This window comes from Dioscorea cayenensis, chromosome 11 (genome assembly GCF_009730915.1).
Source record: "Dioscorea cayenensis subsp. rotundata cultivar TDr96_F1 chromosome 11, TDr96_F1_v2_PseudoChromosome.rev07_lg8_w22 25.fasta, whole genome shotgun sequence".
NCBI classification, from domain to species: Eukaryota; Viridiplantae; Streptophyta; class Magnoliopsida; order Dioscoreales; family Dioscoreaceae; genus Dioscorea; species Dioscorea cayenensis.
Genome location: NC_052481.1, coordinates 4422371 through 4449755, shown reverse-complemented (window position 1 = coordinate 4449755; position 27385 = coordinate 4422371). Strand labels below are relative to the sequence as shown.

Sequence of the window (27385 nt, the reverse complement as noted above, 5' to 3'; positions counted from 1 at the left end):
AGTCACGCTTAAAGAGATAAAGAATCAGTCTCGTTTTGAGTATATGCGTAAAATTGTCAATTTACAATTTTACTTTATGGGATAAGTGAAATTATAAATCGGTCTAGGGTTTTTGTATTAAGTTTAAATTTTGGTTTAAATTTGATGGAGTTGAATAGATAATCAAAATTAGAAGGACTCAAAGAAAAAAGTGATTTTAGTTAGATTAGGACTCATATTTCTAATAGAACTTCTATGTTAATGTTTATCATATTATGAAGGTTCATATTTTGAATAGGACTTCATAATTGAATGGTGTTTATCATATTATGAAGGTTCATATTTCGAATAGAACTCATAATTGAATAATGTTTATCATTTTTCATGAAGTTTCTATAAATATGACTCTTCTCGAGCTATAGACTTAACTCAATTAATTCTCTAATGGGAAAATCCCCAAGCTCTTTCTTCCTCTCTAACCCTAGCCACTATTCGGAGAAGAAGAGGAGATTGTCTTTTAATTCCGGCGTGTGATCTAGAAGCGTGGGACTTTCGTTCGATGTTAGGAGATCTACGACAATCTGAGAGATAAATTCGGCGCATCAAAGAAAAGAAAATCATTGAGAGGTAATTTTCTAGGCTTTTTAATTAAATTACGGTGCTCATTAAAACAATTAGAATATATCGCAAATATATTATTACTTCCACATGCCCTTTTTAATTTTATTTGATTTTTGCGATATTACCTAACAATCTCATCATCTTCTCCAGAGAAAAGAGAACCCTTTCATCTTCCTCTATTGAAAGACCACATCGTAGCCGGCTGACGTTCTTCTCGCTACTACCGGAGAAAAGGAGAAAGCTTGAGAGCATCCTTGCCCTCTATTTGCACACTCAAGAAAAAAAAAATGATTGAAGGCCGATGACATTGGAGGCCAACACCCTTTGGTTAATCTTATCTTGCATTTATGGTTTACTGTTTGTTAAATTGGATTATCATTATGCATAAGCCCTATAATTCCTTGATGAAGGCATGAAATTTGAGTGTGTAGTTAGTTTGTACAATAGGGTTGTGCCCTAATTTCAGTTTTAATGAATAAATCTGCACAAATGCATGAAAGCAATTGTCTTATGTACGCAGAATCTCTCTAATAACGTTGTTATCATCATGTGGAATTTATTTTAGGGCTAGTATTTACAAATGTATTTAATGTTCATTTTTTTTTTTTTGGCTAACAATCCTATTACTGATGAGATTATATCTCTTTAGTTATATTATGAATGGATGATTAACATTAGAACCAAAGAAGATGTGAATGGATCATTAACATTTAGGATTCATGTGTTTTTATTATGAATTGGATTACTATTAGTGTTTATTGTTTATATTTCTGTTGTTATGTTCATTTATAGAAGACAATTGCTTGCATTGTGAGTTATTGTTGATATTATGGGTAAATTATATTGTTTGGCAAATATATAGTGGGTTATGACTTTGTTATTTAAGAAGAATATGTCGCTTGAGCAGTTTATTTTGTTTGTGTGATTAGAAGGATTATGGGCGACAATTCAAGAAATCTTGTGAACTGACACTGTTATTTAGCACCAGTTGTTGATACCATCAACCAGTTGAAGAAGATGATGACATGAAGGCACTGGGATATACTTTGACTAACACCATTCAGCCATCTCATGGACATTGAGCCCATAGTCCAAGAGAGCAGTGTTTTGGATGCGTTAATGCAGTTGTTTGATGAAAGGAGCAACACATTCCATTTGGGGGATAGTTTTTTGGAATTCAAGGCCAAAGACGTTTCGTTAATATTAGGATTACAATGTGATGGCACCGCCATTGACTTCAAAAGAAAAAAAAGAACGTTGTGTATTTGAAGAGGAATACTTCAGTAAAGGAGTAGACCGAAACAGGGACTACCTGGTGAGGTCGTTAATGAATATGGTGGTAAAAAAGGAAATCAAGAAAGAAGAAAGTTTTGTGAAGCTTTTATTAGTGTACATTTTGGGATTCCTCCTTTTCCCCACAACTTCATGTTCGTCACCGGCATGGTTACCCTACTATATGGACAATCTATCAACAATAGGATAGTACGCATGGGCACAAGTGGATGATGTACCTATCGCAGCTGCCCGTGTGAAAGAGAGATGTGCCGGGAAGCTATCATGGATAGGATATGTAAGGGGTTGTACTAAGGCATTAATTATTTGGTTTTATGAAGTCACAAGTAACTGGAAAAAGATTCACTTTGAAAAGATACCACGCATTCTCTGTTATGGTGTTGGTAGTTACAAGAAATAAGTTGTTGTTAGTGCCTTGATTGAATCACTAGAGGGCAAGAAGGTATGCATATTTTAGCATGTAGTCGTGAATATTCTAATTTTGGTTTTAATATTACAATATAGTACTCATAATTATGTGTATGAAATTAATATTTACAACTGTAATGTTGTATCACACCTATCTGTTCACAATTTGGCAAACTTGTTTACTTATTTATGTAAATGTTCAGTATGTTATATAAGATGTTCATTTTATGTAAAGATTTTTATGTATTAATTTGTAATGTACATGTTTTTGTTGAAGTTTGTTGTCTTCTGCTAGTTTGTTCCACTCGTGGCCGGCAGACAATCTAAAATTGAACTTCTCAAATATGGAAAGGTTCAACAAAATAACACATTGATGGTTTCAGAGACATCCGATACTATCAAAACACCTAAGTATGTGAGGACAAGGTGAAAGAAATTAGATGAGAAACTGAAAGGGGAGCCCTCCCAGATGAAAGGTCAGCATAGTAGGTAGTCAGATAGCACACAGTGGGAGTCTGGCCAGTAATCATTATCCTCAAGTCCAGTGAGGAAGGCCACAAAGAACGAAAACTATGAAACTTTGATGGAAGAGTTGATAGCACTTCGTGCAAAGGTAAGTGTTCTTGAAGGAAAGGAAGATGTCGTTAAGAGGAATGAGGAGCAATCGACCCTAGAACGTATGGATGATATTGGTCATTCAATTGATCCACCCCATGATGATCTGTCTGAACCCTCGGCCAAAAAGTTTAAGAAAGTGGCGTCCAAGCCACAAGTACCAAAACCCCCATTGGCGGACATATCTAAAGCGCCCTAGTATGAGAAGCCAGTCACGCGCGCTACAAAGGCAGTGAAATCCTCTTTCCCAGCACTTGCTCCCTCAAAAAAAAATGTCAGCACTCGAAAAGGAAAGAAAAGGACAACGCAACTCTATCACAAATGAATGTGCTTGATAAGCAAACAACTAATGACATTGACAATGCAATAGAGTCCTTATCCCAGTTGAAAAACGAGGAAAAATTGTTTATAAAAAAAGGGGAGAAGGAAGCATGCCCGTATAGGAAATACAAGATATCCCCACCAGTTTACAAGACACAGGGTTACGTATATATATGCCATGAGAAGGTAAGAGAACCTCCAAAAGATTTCATCCCAGGAAAAAAACAATCCGCGGGTTTTGGTCATCTGAAAAAGTTACAACAAATGGCATTGAGTGTGTTTCTCAACACCAGAATAGACGAGTAAGTACCTTGACAAATATTTCGCATTGTGAAGGTTAAATTTCACACTGTGCTGGTTGAATTCAAAAATAAATCTTCACTATCATGGTGTATTAATCGATTTTCAGATTTTATGTGGAAGTTTCAATTTGTACATGCTAGTCTTACAACTAACAATTTAGATATCGTTGTAATTGTTTATTTTTTTTTTGTTAAGTGTTCATATTTATTATATGATGTTAATATGTTTCCTTGATATGATACAAGGCATGTTGTATGGAGTAATGGATGGGGTCACACGACCCGATCTCATATTCATGCTTTAATCGGTGACAAACTTATGATGCCGGATTCTGTCATGGATGTGTTCATCCTTAAGTTACTTGATTCTTTGAAGAAATTCCCGCACGAGGTTGGTAGACCTGCCACAATTTGCAGACTCATGGCGCTTGCTCTGTCACAATAGGAGCATTCAGTTGATGGTCTTGAAAAAATGATGTCCCCAGCTTTAGAAGATTATGTCAGAGTGAAACTTGATCTCATGCCGACTTTGAACAAATATTACCATCTTATTGTCCTCGACAAAGACGGGAAGGAATATTTTCATTATTCATCTGTTCGTAGTCTAGTTTATGATCAACCAGCAAATGCCATGGTAATATTGATACCCATTTCGAGTTTTTGTTACTTTTTTGTAACACTGTTTTCGTGTTTTGTAGTGTTCCTTGTTTTAAGATCGTTTGCAGAAAAAATTCAATATCAATGAGATGGCATCAAGTGTGCCTGATGCGCTTCATGGAATAGCTCTGCATGGCGAGGAACTCAGTGTGCCCCACTCAGATGTTGCCCATCTGCGACCGGAGTACGTTGTACGCATCTTGTCAGATGGCATCACACGAAACACACCCTAGTTAGCATTGCCCACAAAAGTGTCGGAGGTAAGTACATACGCTAGGAAAAAATGGATGATGAGCCACCACGAAGCCACCAAGAAACTGATCAGCAACCAAAGACCGCGCCACCCATCCCAGAGAGTAATGAAGAGGCACAACCGAGTGGTGATTGTGCCGAATCGGCAAATGCCTGACATTAAATAAATGTCCTCAGTTTGAATATTTACTTCACTAAAAACGGTCATTACTGTACTGTCTTACTTACTTATGCTTTACAAATTAACAGTAACAGTCATTATTGTCTATTACTATTCATATATGGCAGCTTATGGTTAATTAATCGCCTTATACATCACTTTCATTGCTTGCTGACCAATAAAGCTTACTCGTATCCAGTTGCTGTGTTTATTGTTTATAAATTGAATATGCTGCTCATTAATGTATGGTTCCATTTACATATGTGGTTTGTTGTTTACTTCCACAGATATCAATTCATTTTCATTATCTGCTAACCAAAAACGTTATTTACACTTCAAAATTCGCCATTCATGGCCAGTATTACTGTTAATATATATAATTTGTTGTTTACTGTTTGATATTCATGGACGATTTTTAAAACATGTTACCCTAGTTCATTGTTCAACAAAAACATGAACTCCACCTGGTGCTTAGTCTGTGATTACTTCATTACATGTTACCCTGTTATGTCCAATTGAGTGGCAACGACTACAATGTATTTCCCGCACATGCCATGCTTGTGACTCAATCCGCTTGCGCCTCAGACGACCATGCCTTTTTTTTTAGATAGACGGTAGAATACGGAGTTAGCGAGAGTCGTCCAACGGTTTGTCGTGATCTGGTACAGGGAATATTGATTCTTTATATGTCAACTTATAGGATTCGATAGTGTAGTATGGTTCAATGAAGCGATGGACATTTGTATCAGTTTGCATAATTGCTGCGCAAGCATGCTTACATGGTATTCCGTACACCTGCTAGCAGCGACAAGAGCATGTTCGATCACGCAAATTAACAGAATTACTCTGGTGGTCAACAACCTCGAACTGTTCTCCATCTGAACAACCTATCAGTAAGCACCTACTTTCATCGACTATCGCATCAATCTTCTTGTGTATCACAGGGCAATGATAAGCTTCCTATTTCAAGCAACAATTACGTTGGTTGTACATCATGTTCATCATCTTGAACCTAAAATCATAAAAAGAGGTTGCATCAATTGTACGTGGAGTATACCATTACATTGGTAAATATAAAATATAACAGGATTTAGGGGTAATAATGCAATTGCAAACTGTAGAACGCATTACCTAATTTCTAAACACCAACTACTAATACTGAACATTAACGTGATAAACGAAAGGGAAATATAAAATACAGAACACAAACATCTAATAGTAAATAGATTAAGAGAAATCAGAACAGGAAAGAGCAATATTAAAAGCAAATGGTTGAAAAGAAACATGAATACGGGAAAGTATGTAACAACTTTGCATTCTATTTAGAGACGTCTGAAATAAATTAAGAGGTTGAATATGGGTACCACCTTATTGTATCTACCATCTTACACACAGGAAGGTGTCGTGCTTCTCTTATCCATGCATTAAAAGATTCTGCGACGTTGGAGTATATTTTACCCCACCGCTGGCCTCTAAACAAGTAATTACACCAATGTGACATGTCCGATTTCTGGAACATCCAATGGTGTGCTTGTCCTGATCTGGCCAATAGGGAGCCTACAGCTTCATCATATTCGAAAGACATACAGGCATATGCAATCTTCATAATCAAACTCCAGCACTCATCATTTAATGACTTTCCTAGCTGCCCATTTGATTTAAGAAAATTTGCATGTAGATGTCGCAAGCAATAAGCATGCCGGGCGGAAGGAAAAACCTTCACAATATCATTCACAAGTCCTTTCAACCTATCGGAGATGAATGTGATAATGTTGGTGCAGTCGTCATCACCGTATATTGCATCACCCAAAGTTGATGTAAACCATGTCTAGTTATCATCAGTTTTATTATCCACGATAGCAAACGCTAAATGAAAAATCCTTCATTGCCATCTTTGGTTGTTGCATCTAGAAGGATACCGCCATATTTTCCCAACAAGTGAGTTCCATCAAGAAAAAGCATAGGCCTACAACCCCGCTTGAAACCATCAAGAGAAGTACGAAAATAGAAAAGCCCACGCTTGAATCATTCTCCATCAGTGTCAATAACAATGATGCTACCTAGGTTAGTTTCATAAACTTTGGCTGCATACCATACCAACAGATCATAGCTTGCTATATCACTGCCATGAAGAATTCCCCTTGCCAACTCTTTACCCATCCAGGCTTGTTTGTACGGCAGACGAACACCGTGGTCACATAATATATCTCATTGTATATCCACTGCTCGGTATAGAGGCCGATCACGTAATTTCATTATTACCTTCCTATTGACCCATTTCTTTGATGCTCTCGGGTGAAATGGTGTGTTGATTCCCCTACCGCATGTGTGTTCATGTTGTGTTATTTTAATCCTGAATGTAGGGAGGTTTCCGTCTCTTGAGGCATGAACACACCATTGACAATCTTCATCAGCACATGTCACAGTCACTGTATCTCTGTCGTTCTTTATGAACCGAAAGTTGAAATTGCATTTGATGGCTAAGTCACACAATGCATCCTTAAAGTCTTTCGCATTTTCAAAACGATGACCAATTATAGTAAACTTAGTTTCTGAATCTCTTGACGGATCACGTATTGTTAAAGGTCCTCCATGTAACACTGGCGGTAGCATTGACAATGTTTTCCTGGTATGATGGAAAAAGTAAATTGTTAGTTCAATAAATAAACAAAAATGCTTTAAAATTGAATACTTACTACCAAAATCTTAACAAAAAGCAAAAATCTAAACTACAAAACTGAAAACTAACTACAATCTAACCTGAATAAATACGAAAACGTTTTAATGAGCAAAAAACCAGCATAACGATCACCGTATCACATGTGTATACCATTAAAATCAAATAGAAGAACAACAGCTATCACGTAAGCAGAGATATAAAAAAATAAAGATTAAAAGATATATAATATTTACGATAGCCTTGATGACCCAGAGTTGTCTTCTGTGTTACTATTCACAGTCTCTAACAACATATCAACTACGTTTATTTTGAATAACAGGTGAATGTTGCACATTGTTTGGAAGTCATCTTCGGAACTAATGGAAGCCATTGTCTTCTGCTCATCTGGAATTATATACTTAACTCTGACCGAAGAAGCTTGAAGGTGCCAATTTGTACATATTTCTTCCAATAATAATTCCCAGCCAGTCAAGATAGTTAAATCTAACACACAACCCTCTCACTTATATTTCGCAATAGTGTAAAACATGTCCATTAGGGCACTGCAGCAACAAAACAAAAAAAACCTTTAGTCATAAACGGACAACTTCTGAACATGGTGATTAATTAAAATAAGATAATAATATGAACAAAATCTCTAGTTAGATGATATCGTCAACGTACGGTATACTCAAGATGAGATCCTTGCAGCTGGTGTAACGTTGCACTATATAGCTTTTTTGAACTGGGGAGACGGACACGAGGAACGAAGATAGAAATGGTTCTTTACATGAAGAGGATCAAGAATGGAAACTATATGAACAAGACAACAACTTCTTCACCAAGACACAAGTAGAAGAAGAATGAAACTTCCAAAGCAAGTTTCCAGTACGATAGCCATGCTATGATCTGACTTGGCGCCATTATTTCCTCCAAACTTTTTCAAGGGTAGTTTTTGGGATTAAACAAAAACGTCACGGCTTGGGGTGACGGAAGGGACGAACGAGTATAGAAAATATAAAGGAAGGATTGACCAGGTATTAATTTTGCCAGAAGAACCTGGGAGGAAGTTTAAAAAATTTCAGGACTTAAAAATAATTTTCCCTTAAAATTATTTATTTAAATTATTAACATCCGGTTATAATTAGTGAAAGTAGGACATAGTAGAAGTGGAAAAAGAATATTATAAAAAAATTAATGGAAAAATTAATGGAAATCATAAGGGTTTGAGTGTAAAATTTTTTTAATTTAAAAAATATTGGGACCGTAGTTTTTTAAAAAATAAAAGTTTAATACCAAAAAATTAATAGGGCTTTGGTTTTTTAAAATATAAAATTTAAATATTAAAAAAAGAAGTGGGACTTTTAACTTTAAAAAAATATTAAAAAAAACACATTTTCATAAATAATTACAGGAATATGTATTTCAGTAAATAATTAAAAAAAGTATTATTTTAATCAAAGAGCCTCAAATTTATAAAAAAAATTTAGTGAAATATATATTATATACCCCAAATTTGATGGCAAATGTCCCATAAATTTTTTGATTAATTTGACACAAATACATGCTTATCATAATTTAATAAAAAAAATATTCTCCCCACAATATGATTGTGGTAATTGAAGTGAAAGATTAACAGATAAACTCCCTCTCATATTATTTTGAGGGTTGTACTTTGTTTATATTTATTAATAAAAATTATTATAATATACAATTATATGTTTATAATATATTATATTATTAAAAATTTGGGTCCAATTGGGAGAATTCTCAAATTTGATTAGTCTAAAAAAACTCATAATTTTTTGTTTTTAATTTCATCAGTGTACATAAAATAAATAAAAGTAATGATAAAGTGATAACAAGAAAATTAAATTTTACCACACGTCTTTTGCACCTAGATTTTTTGCCCACAAATGCTATTTTAGATTAAGTGCACACTATGTAATTAAAAAGTTCAACCACACCTTTGAGACACCCATAATATATGGCTTGTCAAATTTGTGAAAATATTTCTTGATGTTATTATTTTTTTTTTTTTTTGAAAAAAATGACAAGCACCAGAATCTGGACGTGTATGGGGAGCAAAACTTTACGCCAACCCATGTGTCCTCATTTTGAGTAAGATATGAGGTTCGATCTCGAGTCTTTTTTGAAACGAACACCTTTCCTAAAGGACCCAATACCAATTAATCCAAAGATCGTTGGTTCTTGATGTTAATCGAACTTTATCTTTTTGAACCTATATAAAAATATATTTTTTTTAACTGAAAATGAACAAAAAGTACCTCCAAAGTTCATGTATTCACAAAAAAACCCCATGACTTTGAGTATTCCCAAAAGGTCCTTCCTTTTTCTGACAGGTTATTTTTCAGACCTGTCTGACATAAAGGTGATTGATGTTGACATAAAGGTAACAGATGTTAACTGGGTTGACTCTCAGTTTTTAAGCGAAAACAGCAAATTTTAAGCGGAAATTCATAATTTTAAGCGGAATAGTCAAATTTTAAACGCAAATGTGCTATATGTTAAGTGAAAACTTATGTGGTTAAGCGAAAACACCAAATTTTAAGCAGAAACCTATAATTTTAAGCGGAAAAGTCAAATTTTAAACGCAAATGTGCTATATATTTAGTGAAAACTTATGTGGTTAAACAAAAACACGCTATGTTAAATAGAAACTATATATTTTAAGCGGGAAGTACATGTTGTAAAATAGAATAAATTAACGGAGTAAGCTGCATTAATTGAAAAGTAAACTGTCAGGATTGAAAAGTAAACTGTCAAAAAAAAGAGAGACTGTCTGGTAAATTCAAATGTCAGAGGGTCTGTCTGGGATGTTTTGAAACTTTCAGGGACTAAAAAATAATTTTCCCTTTTTTTAATGAATAAGGCATAAATTTTAATATTTGCAAGGGCATATTTCTAAATTTTCTTTTGTTATATAATTAGTATATCGTTCAATTATTACTGTTTATTTATTTAATTATTTATTTTTTATCCCAGTTCTTTTCCCCAAATTTCAGAGGGACAGAGGCTAGCAATGAAAACGCTGAGAACCAAACTTATGATCTCCGGAGCTCGATGGGAAATGCGGCGTTGGCAAGATCTTTCGTCTTTCTCCATCTTAATCTCTCTCTGTTAATCTCTGTTCTCCTCCCTAATTTTCTACTAATTTTTTATTGATTTTTGAAGGAAAAAGGTATGATCTTTCATCCGAATACGAACCAATCCTGTGTCACCTCCCAAATTTTGGATTTCTTTTGTTTGTTTTCAAAATCATATATTGCGATAGTTTGTGCTTGTTTTTGTTCTTATCTTGCTGCAAAATCTCATCTTTTTCTTCAAAGAGGATTTAAGTTGAGAGTTTTGCATCAGAGGGTTTGAGAATTGAGATTGATGAGCATGACAATAGAGAAATGGCAGCCTTGGTTTGGCACAAAACAAGGCCTTTTCTCTCTTTGCATTTGATTCTCAGGGCTTCAGTCCGGTTTAATTGTTCTTCTTCGGAGGGATGCGTTCAATCTGAGTCCTTATCATGGAGAGTAGAAAGGTTACCAAAGGGGGAGTCAGTTGTCTCTGCTTTCCAGAGTTGGATGGGTGAGGGATTTGCTATTCATAGGGGTGATATATTCCACACCATTAACCGGCTCAGAAAGCTCAAGATGAACAAGCGAGCTCTTGAGGTGAGTTTTGTTTTCATGAAGAATGCTTTGTTTAGATTGAAGGGCAAGAAGAAAAAAATCTAGTTTTTCTTTTTGTCCTTTATTTTTTAAGTTATATTCATGTGTAATGAAAAGTTCTTGATGATTGATCCATCTCATAATGCCGAGAATCATGTGCTGTTGTTGTTGTTGCTGTTTTCTTGATATTGATCCAAGGGAAAAAAAAAAAAGTGTATGGTTTTCTTGTTAAATATGGTGACTATGAATTATTAGCTATGCATTGTCAAATTTGTTGAAACAATAGGCCTGCTTTTTCTGTGATCGAATTTACTTTTTCTAATCTCTAAATATTGTTGATTATTCATGTTTCTGTCATGGTGTTCAATCTTGTTTCAAGCTATTTATTATATGATATTCATTGTTAAAGTTGACCTTTTTGTGATAGTCATGTTCCTTGTGCTACTGAATTTATCTTTTGAAATTGCAAATATTGTTCCTTCTTCGTTGTTAGTGATGATGTTGAAATCTGGTTTCAAGCTATTATACAATATTAGTTGTAAAAGACAGACCTGTTCTTACAGGCATACTTCTTAAGCAAGTGAGTTTGATTTTTTTTTTTTTTTTTTGAGATCGTAAGTTTCATTGATCTGTCATTGTTCAGCATGAGCTATTGTAAAAGACAATAAGACATGATTTGTTCTTGATAGGCACGGGACTTGTGCAACTGGATTTATCTTTTGAAATCATAAGTATGTTTGATTATTTATTATTCATCATGATTTTGGATCTTGTTTCGGGCGATTATACATGTCCACTGAATGTTATTGGTTTGTATTTTTGATAGGTTATGGAGTGGGTGATTAGAGAGCGACCTTACAAGTTACGAGAACTTGACTACTCTTACCTTCTTGAGTTCACGACTAAACTCCATGGAGTTTCACAAGGTGAAAGCCTCTTTCTTCGAATCCCGCATGCATATCAGAATGAATTGCTCTACAATAACCTTGTCATGGCTTGTCTTGACAAGGGTTTGGTCCGGCATTCACTTGCTTACATGAGAAAGATGAGGGAGTTGGGGTTTCCCATCTCCCCATACGTGTACAACCGCTTGATAATTCTCCACTCACCTTCCGGTCATCAGAAAACCATACCAAAAATTCTCCGTCAAATGAAGGCTGATGGCGTCACCCCGCACACATCCACTTACAACATTCTTTTGAAGATAAGATCCGATGAGCATGACATTGAGGGGCTTTCTAAAGTGTTCAATGAGATGAAAAAATCGAATGTTGAGCCCAATGAAATCACGTATGGAACCTTGGCAATCGCGCATGCTGTTGCTAGATTGTACACAGTTGCGGAGACTTATGTTGATGCTATTGAAAAGTCAAAAACCGGACATAACTGGTCAACGTTAGATGTATTACTTCTCTTGTATGGATACTTGGGGAAAGAAAAAGAGCTGGAAAGGACTTGGAAGCTTGTTGGTGAACTTCCTCATGTGAAATCTCAAAGTTTTCTGCTGGTGATCGAAGCTTTCGGGAGGATGGGACTGGTGGACAGGGCAGAAGAAGTTTGGTCAGAAATGAAATCAAAGAGAGGTTTAAAATTGACAAAGCAGTTCAATTCCATGATGGCTGTCTATTGTCGCAATGGACTTATTACAAAAGCGACCGATTTATTCAAAGAAATGATGGTGACCGAATGCAAGCCAAATGCAATCACGTATCGCCACCTTGCTTTGGGCTGCCTGAAAGCGGGTCTGGTGAAGGAAGCATTGAAGACTATGCGCATCGGGAACGATCAGACTTTAAGTTTTCAGGTAAGGAAATCTGTGCCGTGGCTCGAGACGACATACATGCTATTAGTAGGTTTTGCAGACATAGGTGACATTGAGAATGCAAGGAATTTGCTCGAGGAATTCAAGAGATTGAAATATAGCAAGTATACTTTTGTTTTCAATACTCTACTGAGGACTTATGTGAAGGCGGAAGTTTATGATCCGAATTTGTTGAGGGAGATGATTCTTGCTGGTGCGAGGCCTGATGCCGAGACATACAGTCTTGTGAGACTCATAGAGCAGTTTAAAGACTGAAGAGTTTTCTTTCACCCATGAATCTATAATGAAATACTAGTCAAAATTCATGGTATAGTCTGTCAAATCCGAATTGAAGAATAAGGTATTTTAGAAGAGGCAACTATATTGAGCAAAAGAAAGATCGGTTTTGAAATTAACCGATGTTTAGGCTGTCTACTGAAAAGTTCCTGCATAAGCAATATTTGTCAAAAAGTGTGGTGAATTCTCTTGTATATTATTCGTTTTGATTGTTAAATTTCAGTTATCTTATATAAAAAGTATAGCTTAAACGTTTTGCTAGACTGGTGTTGTCATGTTTTGGATATCTTTGACATGGAGAGAAGTTTAACACAAGGTTTTCAGATGAACTATATTGATTTTTCATTAAAAACTCCCATCCATGATTTCAATAGTACTTCCATACAAAATGGCAAAGAATTTGATCAACCTTAGCATTTTAAAACAGGGATGCTCAATCAAATACAAATAAAATAAATAAATAAGAAAGCTACACAAATATACTGTTATCACATTGAGAGACATAAGACATGGATTACTCCTGCCGGATAAAAGGCGAAGAACTGAGCTCTGTGGTGCTGAAAAAGGAATCCTCATGATAACAGGCACCGTCTTTCTCTTCATCCCATTTGAGCACTTCTCTTATGTACTTGAAGCCTTCATCCACCGTAGGCCGGTCCCGAGCTCGAGCTTGCCAAACAAAAAGTTTCTGGTTGGTAAGTGATGAGTAGAGGTCTTTGAACTTCATTGCAATGTAGTAATAAGCCTGGTGTGCTAGATACTGTTGGTTGTGGTGTGTTCTCACTGGAGAAAAGTCATCAAACCACTCGCAAGTGGACAGAGGCACACGACTAATTTTCTCCTCGAAAAGATCGTACTTGTTAAGCACGAGAACAAAAGGTGTGTCTCGCAAGCACGACTGCCTGATTTACAATCAATTTCAAGATACAAAACAATTAGCATAGACCGGACTGAGCTCTGAATAATTCACCAGAAGGTAGGAGAAAGCGAAAAAGCATACTTCACTGTGTTCTCGAAGAGTTCCTTGGTCTGCATCATCTTATTTTGGAGCGGTTTACAGCTACCGTGAACCGGGACAGCCAACTGGTCGTAGTCACTGAGAGCTACACAGAATATTACTGTTCGGGCATCCTCGAACATCTCCATCCATTTGCAGCCTTCATTCATTCCCTTGGCACTTATTCGAATCAATTGGTATCTGAGGAAAGTTGAAAACAAAGGATTTAGTCGGCCAAACTGATAATTTAATGGCGAAAAGATGCCACATTGCATAGTCTACACTCTACAGCATGATCTGAGCTCAGAAACTCTTAAATGGACATCTTCACCAAAGAGTATTACCATGTGAGCAATACATGCTACTTAAAAAGCTGAAAACAAATTACAAATTGGATAATGTGAATTAAAGAAAAAAGGCAGAAAAGAGCAAATGATTCTGTCTGTGTTTGATGGATTCTCCAATATTCCCGCAGTTCCTCAAGTAAGAAACCAGTTTTTCAAACTTAAAGCTACAAGTTATTCATACATTCCATTCCGGAGAGTAGCTAAAAGAGCAGTCAATGTTGTCCATGGAGCTAATTACCGAGCAGTGTATGGAAATTGAAAACGGAGGTTACCTGGTAAGAGGTTGGGAATGAATATCAGGGTTTTCATCAAATGACTCTGACATAGGGCTGCGGTCATCAAGTGAGAACTCGATGAAGGCCAACCCATTCCCTTGTGTTACCCCTTCGGCATATAATATATCTTTCTCAGAAGGTTCATACTCATTGCTTGATACCTGGATCGCCTGCCATTTCACATGCTTTATCAGACAAACTTGAACATTTGTATATGTGGATGTAGTTTAGTAGCATAAGATGCACTCCCATAACAGATAAATAGAAAGAATAAAGATTGTTGTTGATTCCAAGGATAATAAATTGTGATGGAAGTACTCTTCTTTTCCGTTAGACAAATGAATCAATTAAGAAATCAACAAAATGAAAGGAAATAACCACAGCATAGTAAGCATCGAGTGACAGAGAAAGGAGTACCCCCACAACGATATGAAATCCTGTAGCTGATTAATGGCTCGATTTAGAAACAGTGATCTAAAATTTTATTTCTAGAATTTCAGTACAACAGGCTGGGATTCAAAGATATAACAGATTAATAAAAGTCGTATGAGATTAAAGTCAGTTATGTAATTGTTGTTGGTGTTCCATGAATTTGAAAGCAGATGAGTCCTGAGAAGCATACCCGGCTCAAGAAGTACTCGGCAACATCAGGAAGAAAATGAAGCTCATTTCTCCTCTTATATGTCTCCTGTATGGCAGGATCTTTCCACATCTCATCAACCACAGGAGCATATTCCCGTGTTGCAGCTGGGAAAAAGGCATCCAAATCTCCCATTGCAATGATGTCTAAAAGCCAATCGGAAAACTGCTTTAATTTTCCATTTATGGAATAAACACATTGGACTGGCCCACTGGTTTCACCTTCATCTTCGCCTGAAAATAATTTACCCAGTCATTACTTCTCAAGAAGTTCGAGAAAATGAGGTTCATGGAGAATTCAAGACTTCCAATTTCAATATAGCCAAGAAGTTGACCAAAAGTAAAATAACATCATGTTCTAATGACATTATATTGAAGCACAAGTATTATTCTGTGTCCGGATTACCATTAGATGAAGCTCGACCATTGGAGTCAGTGGCTTTCAACCTAGACAACGCCTCCTCCTCAAAGCGCTCTCGACCCTCTAGCAAAATACTGAGATATTTGTACATGTTGCTCTGAATCATTAGCTTAATGTTGTCTAGTTCTTCTAGAGTGAACTTATTTCCATACAAAAACTTAGCCTGTTACAAAAAACATAACAGTGGTGTGAGCAATATTAATCTCAAGATGCATAATACCATGTCTTAAAAGAAGATATATGAGATATAAACTGAATTCATAAGATAATACTAACAAACAAAAACCAAATAAGATGTGCATATAAGGAAATGAAAGACCATGGGATCATCCAAGAAACCCATTATAAATTTTTGTTATTCACGCTACAACCAGATAAATTAGGGACAGTAATGATGCTTTAAACTTCTCATGGCATACTTAAGTAGATTATCACTCTGGATTATAATTGATATTAGATGCAATCTCACAAAGATGCTGAAAGAAATCCAAAGACAAAAAGTTGATGAAATTTAACAACGCCAACATTTTCAAGACCTTACCTGTTTGAATATGGTACTTGTTCCTGACCCTTGAGGTCCAAGAAGTAGAAGCTTATGAATCCTTTTGTGCTCTAAATAATCAGGGACAGTTCTGGCAGAATAAGGAGCTTCATCCTTCGTCCCAGGAGAAGATGCATGAAGGACAGGAAGAGATACCAAAGAACACAACAACCGTGTTGATGCCTGTCTAGGAAAGAATAAGAGATATGCTCAAAGATCTAAATGGGCAGAAAAAGGCCTAAATCATGATACTAGACACATCTGTACTTTTGGTTGCAAGCAATAAATACCTTCTTCCAAATATTGCCCTTGATATTATTCTGGCCTTCCTCTTCGTAGCGACCATCATGATAAACCCAGAAATGAGTATCACGTGGACATTGCACATTTGCCAACTGCAAATGCAAAAATGCATCCCTCAGAGTTACATAGACAGAATTGCATCAACAACTTGATCATACCTTTCAAAAGGTACAACCAAGCATCGTTACAGTTGGTAATTCTAGCAAGGCTATAGGTTTACCAACGACCAAGTGGTCTATTGGTAGCCGGGTCCCCAATAGAACTCTTCACAAGTGGTGAGAGTTCGAATCTTGGGTGATGGCACATTTCTGGGAGTGTGAGCAGTGATTGTGTGCGAGTGGTCCCAGCGCCCATGTGTGCGCGGGCCCACTCACAATACCAATATGTGGTGAAACACCTCAACTATGACAAGAGGCGTCAACTAGCAAAATTGCTTTAATGTGAAGTAGACCATTGATTGAAGTTTCAGTCTGAATATTTTACCATATGAAAACAATGCATACATACAAAGATAAGTGCACATAAATGAAACCCTTAACCGTTCACTGCATGCAAAGAGCTGAAATCTTAATTATAGTCACAGTGAATAAGTTACTATTGTTTCTTAAGGGTAAGTAAGAAGTAGATACAATTATAATTGGAAGAAAAATATTATTGGTTATTATATGGGAAATCAATATGCTCACCCTTAGCACTTTCAGTTCTACGTTTGTTATTTCCCTGCCATTTATATACACTTGAGTGTTTCCATTACTTGCATCAGCAGCTAGCTTCCCAGTAAAATTTAAGTTTGAACTAATAACTCTATCTGGTTTTTGCCCCTCCTGTGCAAAGAAGAAAGAAAAGTTGGATCAAAAATACATTTATAAAAGAGAAAAAGGACGGCACGAGAGCATCTAAATATACCAAAATACAGATTAACTTGCCTTTCCCCAAAGTCCGGATTCCTTATCATACCAATACCTTCCAGGCTTCAACTTCTGAGGAGGTAATGGACAGCTAAGTAACTCTGCCATCTCTTCTGGCCTCAAAGGGCAACCATTCACAACAAGCTGGTCGGGCCTGAGCTGGTTTGCTGGGCATTCCTTCTCTGCTTTCAAAATTTGTCTAACTTCCAATGGACTGAGCAACCGGGACAACATCCTAGAACTCTTGCCTAATTTGAACCTCTTAAACTCATCAATTGGCTGGCCAATGCAAGTAACACACTTTCTCCCCTCTGGCATGGACCCCATTGCCCTCAGAACACAGTAACAGCAGTATCTAGCATCACAGACCAAGCATGACTCCTTACTCTCCCACTTCCTCTTCCCGCAGCGGTAGCATGCCCGCCTCCTCTTCTCTCTCCGTGAAACGCCAACATAGTGAGTGGAAGTTGATCTCTCTAAATAGAGGTCTTTAGCCTCCGACTTTTCAACATTCTCAAAAGTTACAATGGACACTCTCCTCGTCTCAATCGGTAGATTCAGAGGCAGACTGCTTGGAGAACTATGGGAAGAACCGGCGGATTCCGAAACTGAACGAGAGGGGGATTCCTGGTTTTGAAGGGCTGATGCTACTGACACAGAGCTCACAGAGACATGACGGCTATGTGAAGGGGAACCATTTTCATGGGCAATTCGAGAGACAGGCGAGGGTATAGGGTCAACCACAGGAGCATCAACACCATTAAAGGATCTCTGAGAATTAGTGACTGGCTCAGCTGTTGGGATTGCAGAATAACTGAGGTCCACGGGGTCAACCTGGGGAAGATCATATGACACTGGTGGGCCATCATACTCCAGTGCAATGGAGTAGTCAAGGTTTGTATTTCCCTCTGGCATTGGCATCCCTGGAGGCAGCATTCTTCTTAGCATCTCCTGCCATTCTTTCTCTTGTGAAGTTTTTGCCATTCTCCAATACCTACAAAGTCAAAAACATCCACTTCTTTTGTTACAAAACAAACTACTTAGCGAGGAAAAGGTACACATATTTAGGGTACAACAAAATTCAACAAAATTTTTGAGGTCATTTTAAAGGAGAAAATGTTATCATGTTTGAAAGAAGCAGAAATCCAACTAAAATAGCTTCATGTTTTTCATGATTAAGGGAAAACCCATTCACAGAAATACAAGTTATAGCCGCTAAAGGTGGCAAAAAAGAGAAGATATAAAAGTGAAAGTGTTTAGAAAGTGTAGAGTTAAAAGTGAAATATATCTCTATATATATATATATATATTACTATGAATTCATAAACAACTGAGAGATCAGATCATAATCCAAGAACCAAACAACACCATAATGATCATCAAGAAAATCAACAGAAATGGATTCACAAACATCAACAAATAAAAAGAAGATAAAAAGAAGACCAGAGATAACCAAAAAAATTACCCCTTAAAAAACAAGGAACAGATCGAAAAATCCAACCTTTCCTTGAGTAAACTCTCAGTTGCTAAAAACAAAACTCAAAAACCGAATCAAAACCTCACCTTTTCAACTACCAAAGTACAAGTTCAATTTCATTATCAGCTTCATTTGCAAGCTAAAAATTTGGGCCAAAAAAGAGGAAAAAAAACTCAAAAAACTGAATCAAAATCTCTCCTTTTCATCACAGAGAACAAATTCAAGACCTAAAAAAAAATCAAAATCCAATACCAGAAAAGGAAAAGGCTCAAAAGATAAGTTTACTAACCTGAAGGCGGCCAAAGGAGTGGAAAGATTGGGACTTCCGATTAGACGCCGAAATAGAATGGACTAGTGGGAAGATTTGAGGGCAAAACGCCGCATTTGTGAGAAATTTATCGATTTGCGTTCGGACAAAGATTTGAAAGAAAGAGGAGAAGAGGAATCAGCTAAGAACTTGGGGACACTCGGAAGGGTTGAAAATCTCGAAGTGGGAGGCTTTGGTAAAAGCTCACAACAGAGCTTCGTTGACCTCTCCACCACGGTGGGAAACGTGTTTTTGGGAAACGTTATTTAATGAAGTTTTTTTTTACTTATCACCCCTGTGCTGGAGATTTAATTAATTACTAGATATTATCCTCGGCTTCGGATTTGAGTTTTTAAAATTTTGTGAGGAGTTTTGAGGTAATATTAAAATTATATAATTAAACAACTCCTACCATGGAAACTATTGAATATCTTGAATTTCAAAAAATCTTATGTATATTTATTGCATAAATAATTATATGTAATTAATGTTTTTTAATTATTAATATTATAAGTAATATAAATAAAAACTTAAATGTTATAAAAAATTTAAAATTATTCCTTAAAATGCTCCTGTATACATCTACTTTAATAGTATGTATAGATGTATACACTCCTTGATATAATCATCAATCATATATACTGTCCATCTTCTACCAATGTTTCTAGAATTCAATTATACAAATGCCAATTTTTAGCCGTTGGATTCAAACCCAATGCTGTAAATTATCCCTCTTTTTCAACGTACATGTAATAGTATATGTGTACAGTACTGAAGAACAGTATAATCAATAGTGCTATAAAAAATGCAACATAAGATACACAATATTATAAACAATTGCATAATAAAAACTGGGATGTATAGTTCTTTTATTTGAATCGTCTGATCATAATCGTAACAATGATTCGAGCAATCACAGCCATTAAATATGATTTCTAACCCCTAAATTATAAAAGCAAAACCCAACCCAGCAACTCATTTTAGTTACAAGCACATGGTTTTCAACACTATTTATGATAATGTTGATGCACCTGTTTGTGTATGTCTCTCTCTATCTCTATTTTTTCCCAGCCTACCAACCTCCGTAGTTGATAAATTCTCATATATATATATATATATACTATAAATTTAATTTTCTTTGCATATATACTTCTTTGCTCTATATGGCCTATTAAAAAATATGATAAATTATGTAAATATTGATTTTTCTTTTTTATTTTATGATAGGGTTATATATAATTTTTGGTTTTATTAAAGATGTATGGGATACTCGTAAAAAAAAGGGTTTTTCTCCCATTCAAAATACTTCAATTGTCTGCTTAAGAAATTACTTGTCTACCCATTAATAATATAAATTAATAAAATAATTATATATTTTATCACTAAAATAAAGTAATAATGTTTATAACTTTAAATTACTAAAAGGATTAAAACTTGGAGCAAGTTTGATTTGTTTTTAAATTTTATATTTAACTAATCAATTTATTTGAAAGAAAAAGTTTTGAATTTCAACTTTCAAGGTGTATAAACCACTGTAATATTTTGTAGATTTAAAATTTATATATAAACAAAAGCCGAAATATCATAGCCAATTGCATTCATAGCCTATTGGCACAATCCTTTAAGCAAGGGTGTAATTCATGAGTAGACTTTTCTCCCCTGTGACACATGAGAACATATTGTATATTTTAAAAATTCATACAAACCCCTTAGTCTTGATAAGTGACTTGTTCACAATTGTCAAAAAAAAAAATAAATAAATAAATAAATAAATAAATAAATAAACTATATATATATATATATTCCTAAGGGTTTTTTATTAATATTATTTTAAAATTATTTAATAATTTCTTTGGCTAGACGTTTATATGAAACCACAAAGCATGTTTATTTTGGTTATTGACTTATTTGTCCAAAAAAAATTAAAATTATCTCTAAATTATGGAAAATGTACAGATTTAATCTATGTCCAAAATTAATTTTTATAATCGGATAATAAATACATGTATTTAAGGGGGGCAATATGAATATTTATTTTTCAAGGTAAACAGTCTGTGAAATAATTTCAATGACCAAAGAATAAAAATTCAAAAAATTATGAAAGGATCCCTATCTAAATATATAATATAAATAAATATATATAATAATATTAATAAATTAAACCAGTATAAAACTATACCTCACAATAACATCAAATATCTTGTACACCCTTTAAATTTTGATTTATTTACATATATACCTCACTACCCTACATACATCGGTTAAAATTATCATGAAGTAAAAAAAAAATTGTTTAACTATTTCTATGTTAATTTTTATTTTGACATAATAAATAAAATTAACTCAAATTTTTTATTTTCATTTAATCATCATAAAAAATTTGTAAAAATTTTTAAAAATGAGATATAATGAGTAAAATGAGTTTAATATTTTTAGGGGTAGACATATGTATGCACACAAACTAAATTTTAAGGAGTATATAAGGTATTTAGTTTTATTGAGAGTTATATACACAATTAACCAAAATTTCAAAGTTAGATAGGTAAAAAAGAAATTTAATAAAATGTAATTAATTTAAATTGTAAGCAATTTTGGGAAACGCATAGAGAACGGGAAATTGATAAGAGTCGAGTTTTGACCGTACGAAAGATGGAGTCGGAATTCTGTATGACATTTCCCAATATACATTTTTAGCAGCATTGCCAAAGGGTTTATATGCATATATATATATATATATATATATATATATATATATATATATATATATATATATATATTCACACACAATGATTATGTTGATAAATATATTTTGCAATAACAATTCTATTTTATAAATTTTTATAACTCAAAATATAAGAAAATAATGTAAAAGATCATTATTTTAACTTGTACTATTGTATATAAAATATTAAACCTCTAAGATGTGCATATAAAAGTATAAAAGGTGTTGCACAAGTACAATACGTTGTTACGTTAGATTCAAGGATATTTATAATATTACTAATTTTTCATCAAGTGTGTGTATATATATATTCCTTTCCATTCATCTTTGGTGTTGAATAGGTATATATATATATATATATATTTCATCAAGTGGATAAATAGTACACATAGGCTAGGAGTTAAGCTCTCAATTCAGCTGTTCCATTACCTTTTTTGAGTTTAAGTTCGAACTTATATTTTTGACAATAACAAAAATATCTAGTGCTATTAAAAAAGTTATTGGCGGAGTTGACTATCTCATTCAAGATATCCTTATCTTTTTTATGAAATCAATAGAATTAAAATCCTACCATTCAAAAGATATGTTATTTATTGTAATTACTCTTCTAAAAATGGATTTGATAGTTTTATTTTTGGGATGTATTTGTAAAAAATTATTGTCACGCCCCAGCCCCAAAGCCGGGCCCGCTGACAGATCGGCCGCATCCAACGGGGCTGGGCCCCACTGGGTGCAAGGCCTCAGATTTGATCTGGTCAGAGTCAACCCTAACAAGAAGAACATGAAATAATATAAAATAGTACAGAAATACAACACAGACTAACAGATACGAGAATCCAAGGTATAAATACAGGTTATAAAAAAATTTACAAGAAAACGACAACCCTAATGGATCCATCCTAGCACTGGCTGATCAACAAGGTCTTAAGCACAACCTAAGAGTCGAGTACCTGAAAAGATAGAAGAAGAGAGGCTGAGTAACTCGGTTACTCAGTGAGTGGGGCAAAAACATGAGAAAACTCAAAATACCAGCAGAATACGGAAATTGGTTATCGAAACAATCCCAAACATAATACTTTCCATACGTAATGGCAAAAATAGCGTAATAATAGCGAACGAAATACGGAGAATGCTCGTAATACGTAGATACTCGTAAATGCCGAAAATACGCAAAAACGTACATGTACATCTCCCTAACTAATAACAAAATCAACGAAAGACGAGGTCGGATCTTCGATCGTGAAGTCGGAACGAACGTAAACGTAATATCAGCAGTAGTAGCCGGATCTTCGACCGCAGATCGGGGGGTAGCGCTACTACAGAAAACATGTGCACATGGCTAGGACTTACTCCTCCTAGCTGGGCGAGCCAGAAATGGAGATGTACTAAAACCGCAGAGATACAGAATACAAACAGAGGAAATACCGAATAATTAATGCAAAAACAAAATAAACAAATAAATAATTATACACCAAAAACACAGAGTTCGAGTTCAGAAATTGCAAATTCAGAAGTTCAAATAAACGCAGAAATACTAATAAATTCCAAGTTTTCAATCTGGGGCAAATAACTAAATAAAGAGAGTAGGTTATATAAAAGTAAGCAAAATGATATAATAAATCAGTCACACAAAAACATCATAGTCAAAATACGAGTATTCATGAATTTCCCGATACTCACACGAGCAAATACTGTAACTTCGTAATCCCACATTAGGGAAAAATAAGCGAAGAAAGCAAAATTATGCACAAAATTTACCAAATGAATAAATCATCAAATAAAAACCAAACACCCCGGAATTACACTCTTAAGGTCTCGCCATAATATCACTTCTAACCCTGTTCCATTTCACAACACATAACTCCAAGATCATACTAACAATTGCAAAGATATTTTTGTCGAATGAAACTCGGGACCATACTGAACATTTTCCTTGTTAAATGCTTCCCAAAGTTTTTGTCCCCAGTGAGAAAAAAATCAAGCTAAACCTTAAGATTCCCCTGTAGTACATCATCTTGCACAAGTCTTTAATAAATCAAAACTTCTAATCTATAAATCCAATCCGCACCCTTGGTTTTCCCCATCATTTCGATTTTATCAATAATGTATCTTATCATAATTGTTCATCTAAAGCAAGTTATCATTTCAAAGGCATAAACCTAGTTTTCCCTTCCAATATTAAAACACCCTTGAACATCAACCAACATAAGCTATATAAAGCAATTACCCCAATTTTGAATTAACATTAGGTCAAGGTCACCTCTAATATCCAAGATGCAATAACACCCAAGCAACTCACCAACTTTTTCAATTCTTTACCGGCCATAATTGTCATGTCATCTCACCCTAAAAATGTCATCAATCCTAGCTTCATACCACCCCATTCCTCTAGATTCAAAAAGCAACTCACATTATTATTTTTCATTCTTGAACATTCATGCTTTAGTTCTCATCACATAAGTTTTTATCAAAATCTTACATTCTATTATGAGCATACATCTCTCCCCCTTTCTCTAACTCCTTCAGTATCATCCCGACATATCATCAAAGCATTTCCAATCTCTTCCATTCCCAAGCAAAATAATTACATAAACATAACTCCCTCACATAAACAAATTTCCCTTGCCAACATACATATACTTATAATCTATAATGTAAAATGTCCATCTTCTCATAATTCTTACATTCTAGTATTTTTAACACAAACCATGATATGTATAAAAAAACACATTCCTTACCTCTTGATTCCTAACCAAATTCCACAAGATATACATATTATCACCCACACATGAGATCAATCAAATGCATTTAAGAATTTCAACTCATCTTTAGTAACAAACAAGGGATCCACATTTATTATTCCTTCATATGAAGGAGTGCTCATACAAACTAACAACTAAGCCCATCAATACCATTGAAGCCATTACAAAATTAAATCACACAATTCTCACAATTATGTCCCCAAATATTTGTATTCAACACTAGGAAGCAATTAGTCAAACACCTTATGTGCATCACCCAAATTCCATTCTATGGACTCTAGCATAACTCAAAATATGATTTCTTTACACACTAATCTACACTTGCATAATTCACCATAAATATAACTCCCAAGGCCTTACATTGTCATGTACCCAATTAACAACAAGTATGATATTGTAGCAAACAAATGCCAAGTTTCCAATCAACATCATGCCAAAACAACACCCAAACATGCAAATAATTTACAAGAACCAAAATAAATTAAGAATGATTCGGTTAGCCCACTCACCTTGCCATCTTCTCTTCTCATCCTCTCTACTTCCATTAATCTAGGGAAAATAAGAGAGAAAACAAAAAGAACACAAACCCTAAGTTTATACTAAGGTTATCAACAAGAACACAAAATGAAACTTAATGGAAACAAGAATTGCTTACCTATCTTTAACCATTAAAAGCAAGAAGAGGAGAAGGACATGGCTAGGGTTTCCAACAAGCATGAATGGGAAATGGAAGAGAGGGGCTGAAACTTTTAGAAGGGAAGAAAAGTATTTTCGGGTTGCTACAGTACCCGTGCTACAGTGTTGGCTTTATAAAGTTGCTACAGTAACAGACTGGGTTATAACAATTATTAAGTATAATAGATAAATTTAATGCAAATTTAGCTCATAATAATAATAATTCACGAGCACAGAGCGCCTGCCAACTTTTTAATGCAAGTGTTTTTTTTTAATTTTTAAAAATCTGAATATTACTACTGAATAAATAAAACATGTTTCCATAATTAATATTAATAAATTGATTAATACTTTTTAGTATTTAATATCACAGATTCTAAAAAAAATATTGCTAATTAATTTTGAAAGTGATGATGCAATATAAAAACAATAAAAAAATTCCATTTTCATACTTTGTTCATGAATGCAAATCAATTGGGTTGAAAAATTGCAATTGATTTCATTCAACTTTGAAAAGTTAGACGTGTTGTTGATCTTTAATAAGAAAAACAAAACCGTGGTAGTTGATATTATTTGACTTCAATTTCAAATTTTTGAATATTTAATGAAAGTTAAGAATTTTAAATTATATATTAAAATTTAATTTATATCATAATAAAGTTTTAAAAATAATTTATAAAATTAAATATTCTTAATTATCTGTGGTTTTTTTCCATATAATTCTGAACTTATACATTTTTTTTCATATCTCAAACGACTTTAATCTATTGACCGCATATGTAAGGATTCATATATGGTATACAACAACATGAATTACAGGAAAGAGAAATAATTCATACTTAAAAAAATGCACACAAATATCACAAAGTTCAAAAATTCAAGTCTAAGCACTACATCTACCCTATACAAAATATAGAAAATAGATGAAGTTGAACACACCATAATTGCACTAAATACATTAAATAAAGGCCTAAGCTACACTATTGTAGTTTTCTACTAACTGGGCTACCAACTATTCCCCATGATTTAAAAAGAGAGAATAACATGATCATGAGCTTGAGAGTTTAGACATCCAATAAAAGAGAATAGAAAAATCAAAGCAAATATTATTTATAACAAAATAAGTGATAGCTAAAAAATTAAAAACATGTAGTAATGTGAGAAGAAATCACATATAAATGAATAGTGTTCTACAAAATATCGTAGAATAAAAACCAAAATACTTACATTTCTCCTTTTACAAACAAAATAAATGGTGTTTCTTTAACAATCCATAAGCAAACTCTATTGTTAACTATTTGGGCCAAAATATCAACTGTCATATATGGTTTACATTAAAATCAGATAAAATTTTGATAAAATTTTAGAATCATTCTTGGATATCCAGATCACAATATACAAAGACTAGTAGAAAATTTTTGATACACAATTGTGTTAAAATAATAGATATCCATATATAAAGACTAGTAGAAATTTTTTCAAAAATTAAATATAATAGCCAATATTCAATAGTTCAACAACATAATCACCAAATTAATACTCAAAATTTTGTTTTTAAAAATAAGGATAATAAAATAACATTTATGCTTTTCCAATGTACAAATAAAATCAAGTCATATTGTACAAACTAGCAAAACACTATGCTAGTTGTCACGGCCTCCCAATCTCGATCATATGAACATGATACTCAATGGTGACTGAATATAAGGGACTAAACCCTTACACTAGTTTAGTATTCTGAGCTTCTAGAATTTATCTTTACTCAGAATTTTCTCCTATTAAGATTAAAATATCTTACGCACCGTGAATACATACTTATATGAATAAAGATAATATATGGTTGTCTAAAAACAATATATATATATATATAAGTACATAAAATATTTATAATACTTATACAAACTTTTTTATATATATAGCATCGAATATTATATATAAAATATGGGAATAACTTATATTTTTT

At 34.1% G+C, this 27385-nt stretch overlaps 2 protein-coding genes and 1 long non-coding RNA gene across 3 annotated transcripts; 1 reads left to right on the top strand and 2 right to left on the bottom strand.

The window, feature by feature from the left end:
* The first annotated feature begins 10274 nt into the window (after positions 1–10274).
* LOC120272644 (pentatricopeptide repeat-containing protein At1g07590, mitochondrial) lies at positions 10275–13222 on the top strand. The gene is made up of 2 exons (XM_039279514.1): positions 10275–10953; positions 11777–13222. Exons 1-2 carry the CDS (start codon positions 10687–10689, stop codon positions 13025–13027), a joined length of 1518 nt encoding a protein of 505 aa, XP_039135448.1. The 5' UTR covers positions 10275–10686; the 3' UTR covers positions 13028–13222.
* Positions 13223–13410: 188 nt separating this feature from the next.
* On the bottom strand, positions 13411–19464 carry LOC120272643 (extra-large guanine nucleotide-binding protein 3-like). The gene is made up of 10 exons (XM_039279513.1): positions 19246–19464; positions 17498–18473; positions 17258–17395; positions 16559–16663; positions 16269–16451; positions 15713–15890; positions 15290–15540; positions 14665–14837; positions 14049–14246; positions 13411–13950 (listed from the first exon to the last, which is right to left on the bottom strand). Exons 2-10 carry the CDS (start codon positions 18461–18463, stop codon positions 13563–13565), a joined length of 2580 nt encoding a protein of 859 aa, XP_039135447.1. The 5' UTR covers positions 18464–18473; positions 19246–19464; the 3' UTR covers positions 13411–13562.
* Positions 19465–22849: 3385 nt separating this feature from the next.
* Positions 22850–25487, bottom strand: LOC120272662. Its single transcript, XR_005540226.1, has 3 exons — positions 25403–25487; positions 25257–25296; positions 22850–22935 (listed from the first exon to the last, which is right to left on the bottom strand). It is a non-coding gene; the product is annotated as an uncharacterized LOC120272662 (long non-coding RNA).
* Positions 25488–27385: the final 1898 nt, after the last annotated feature.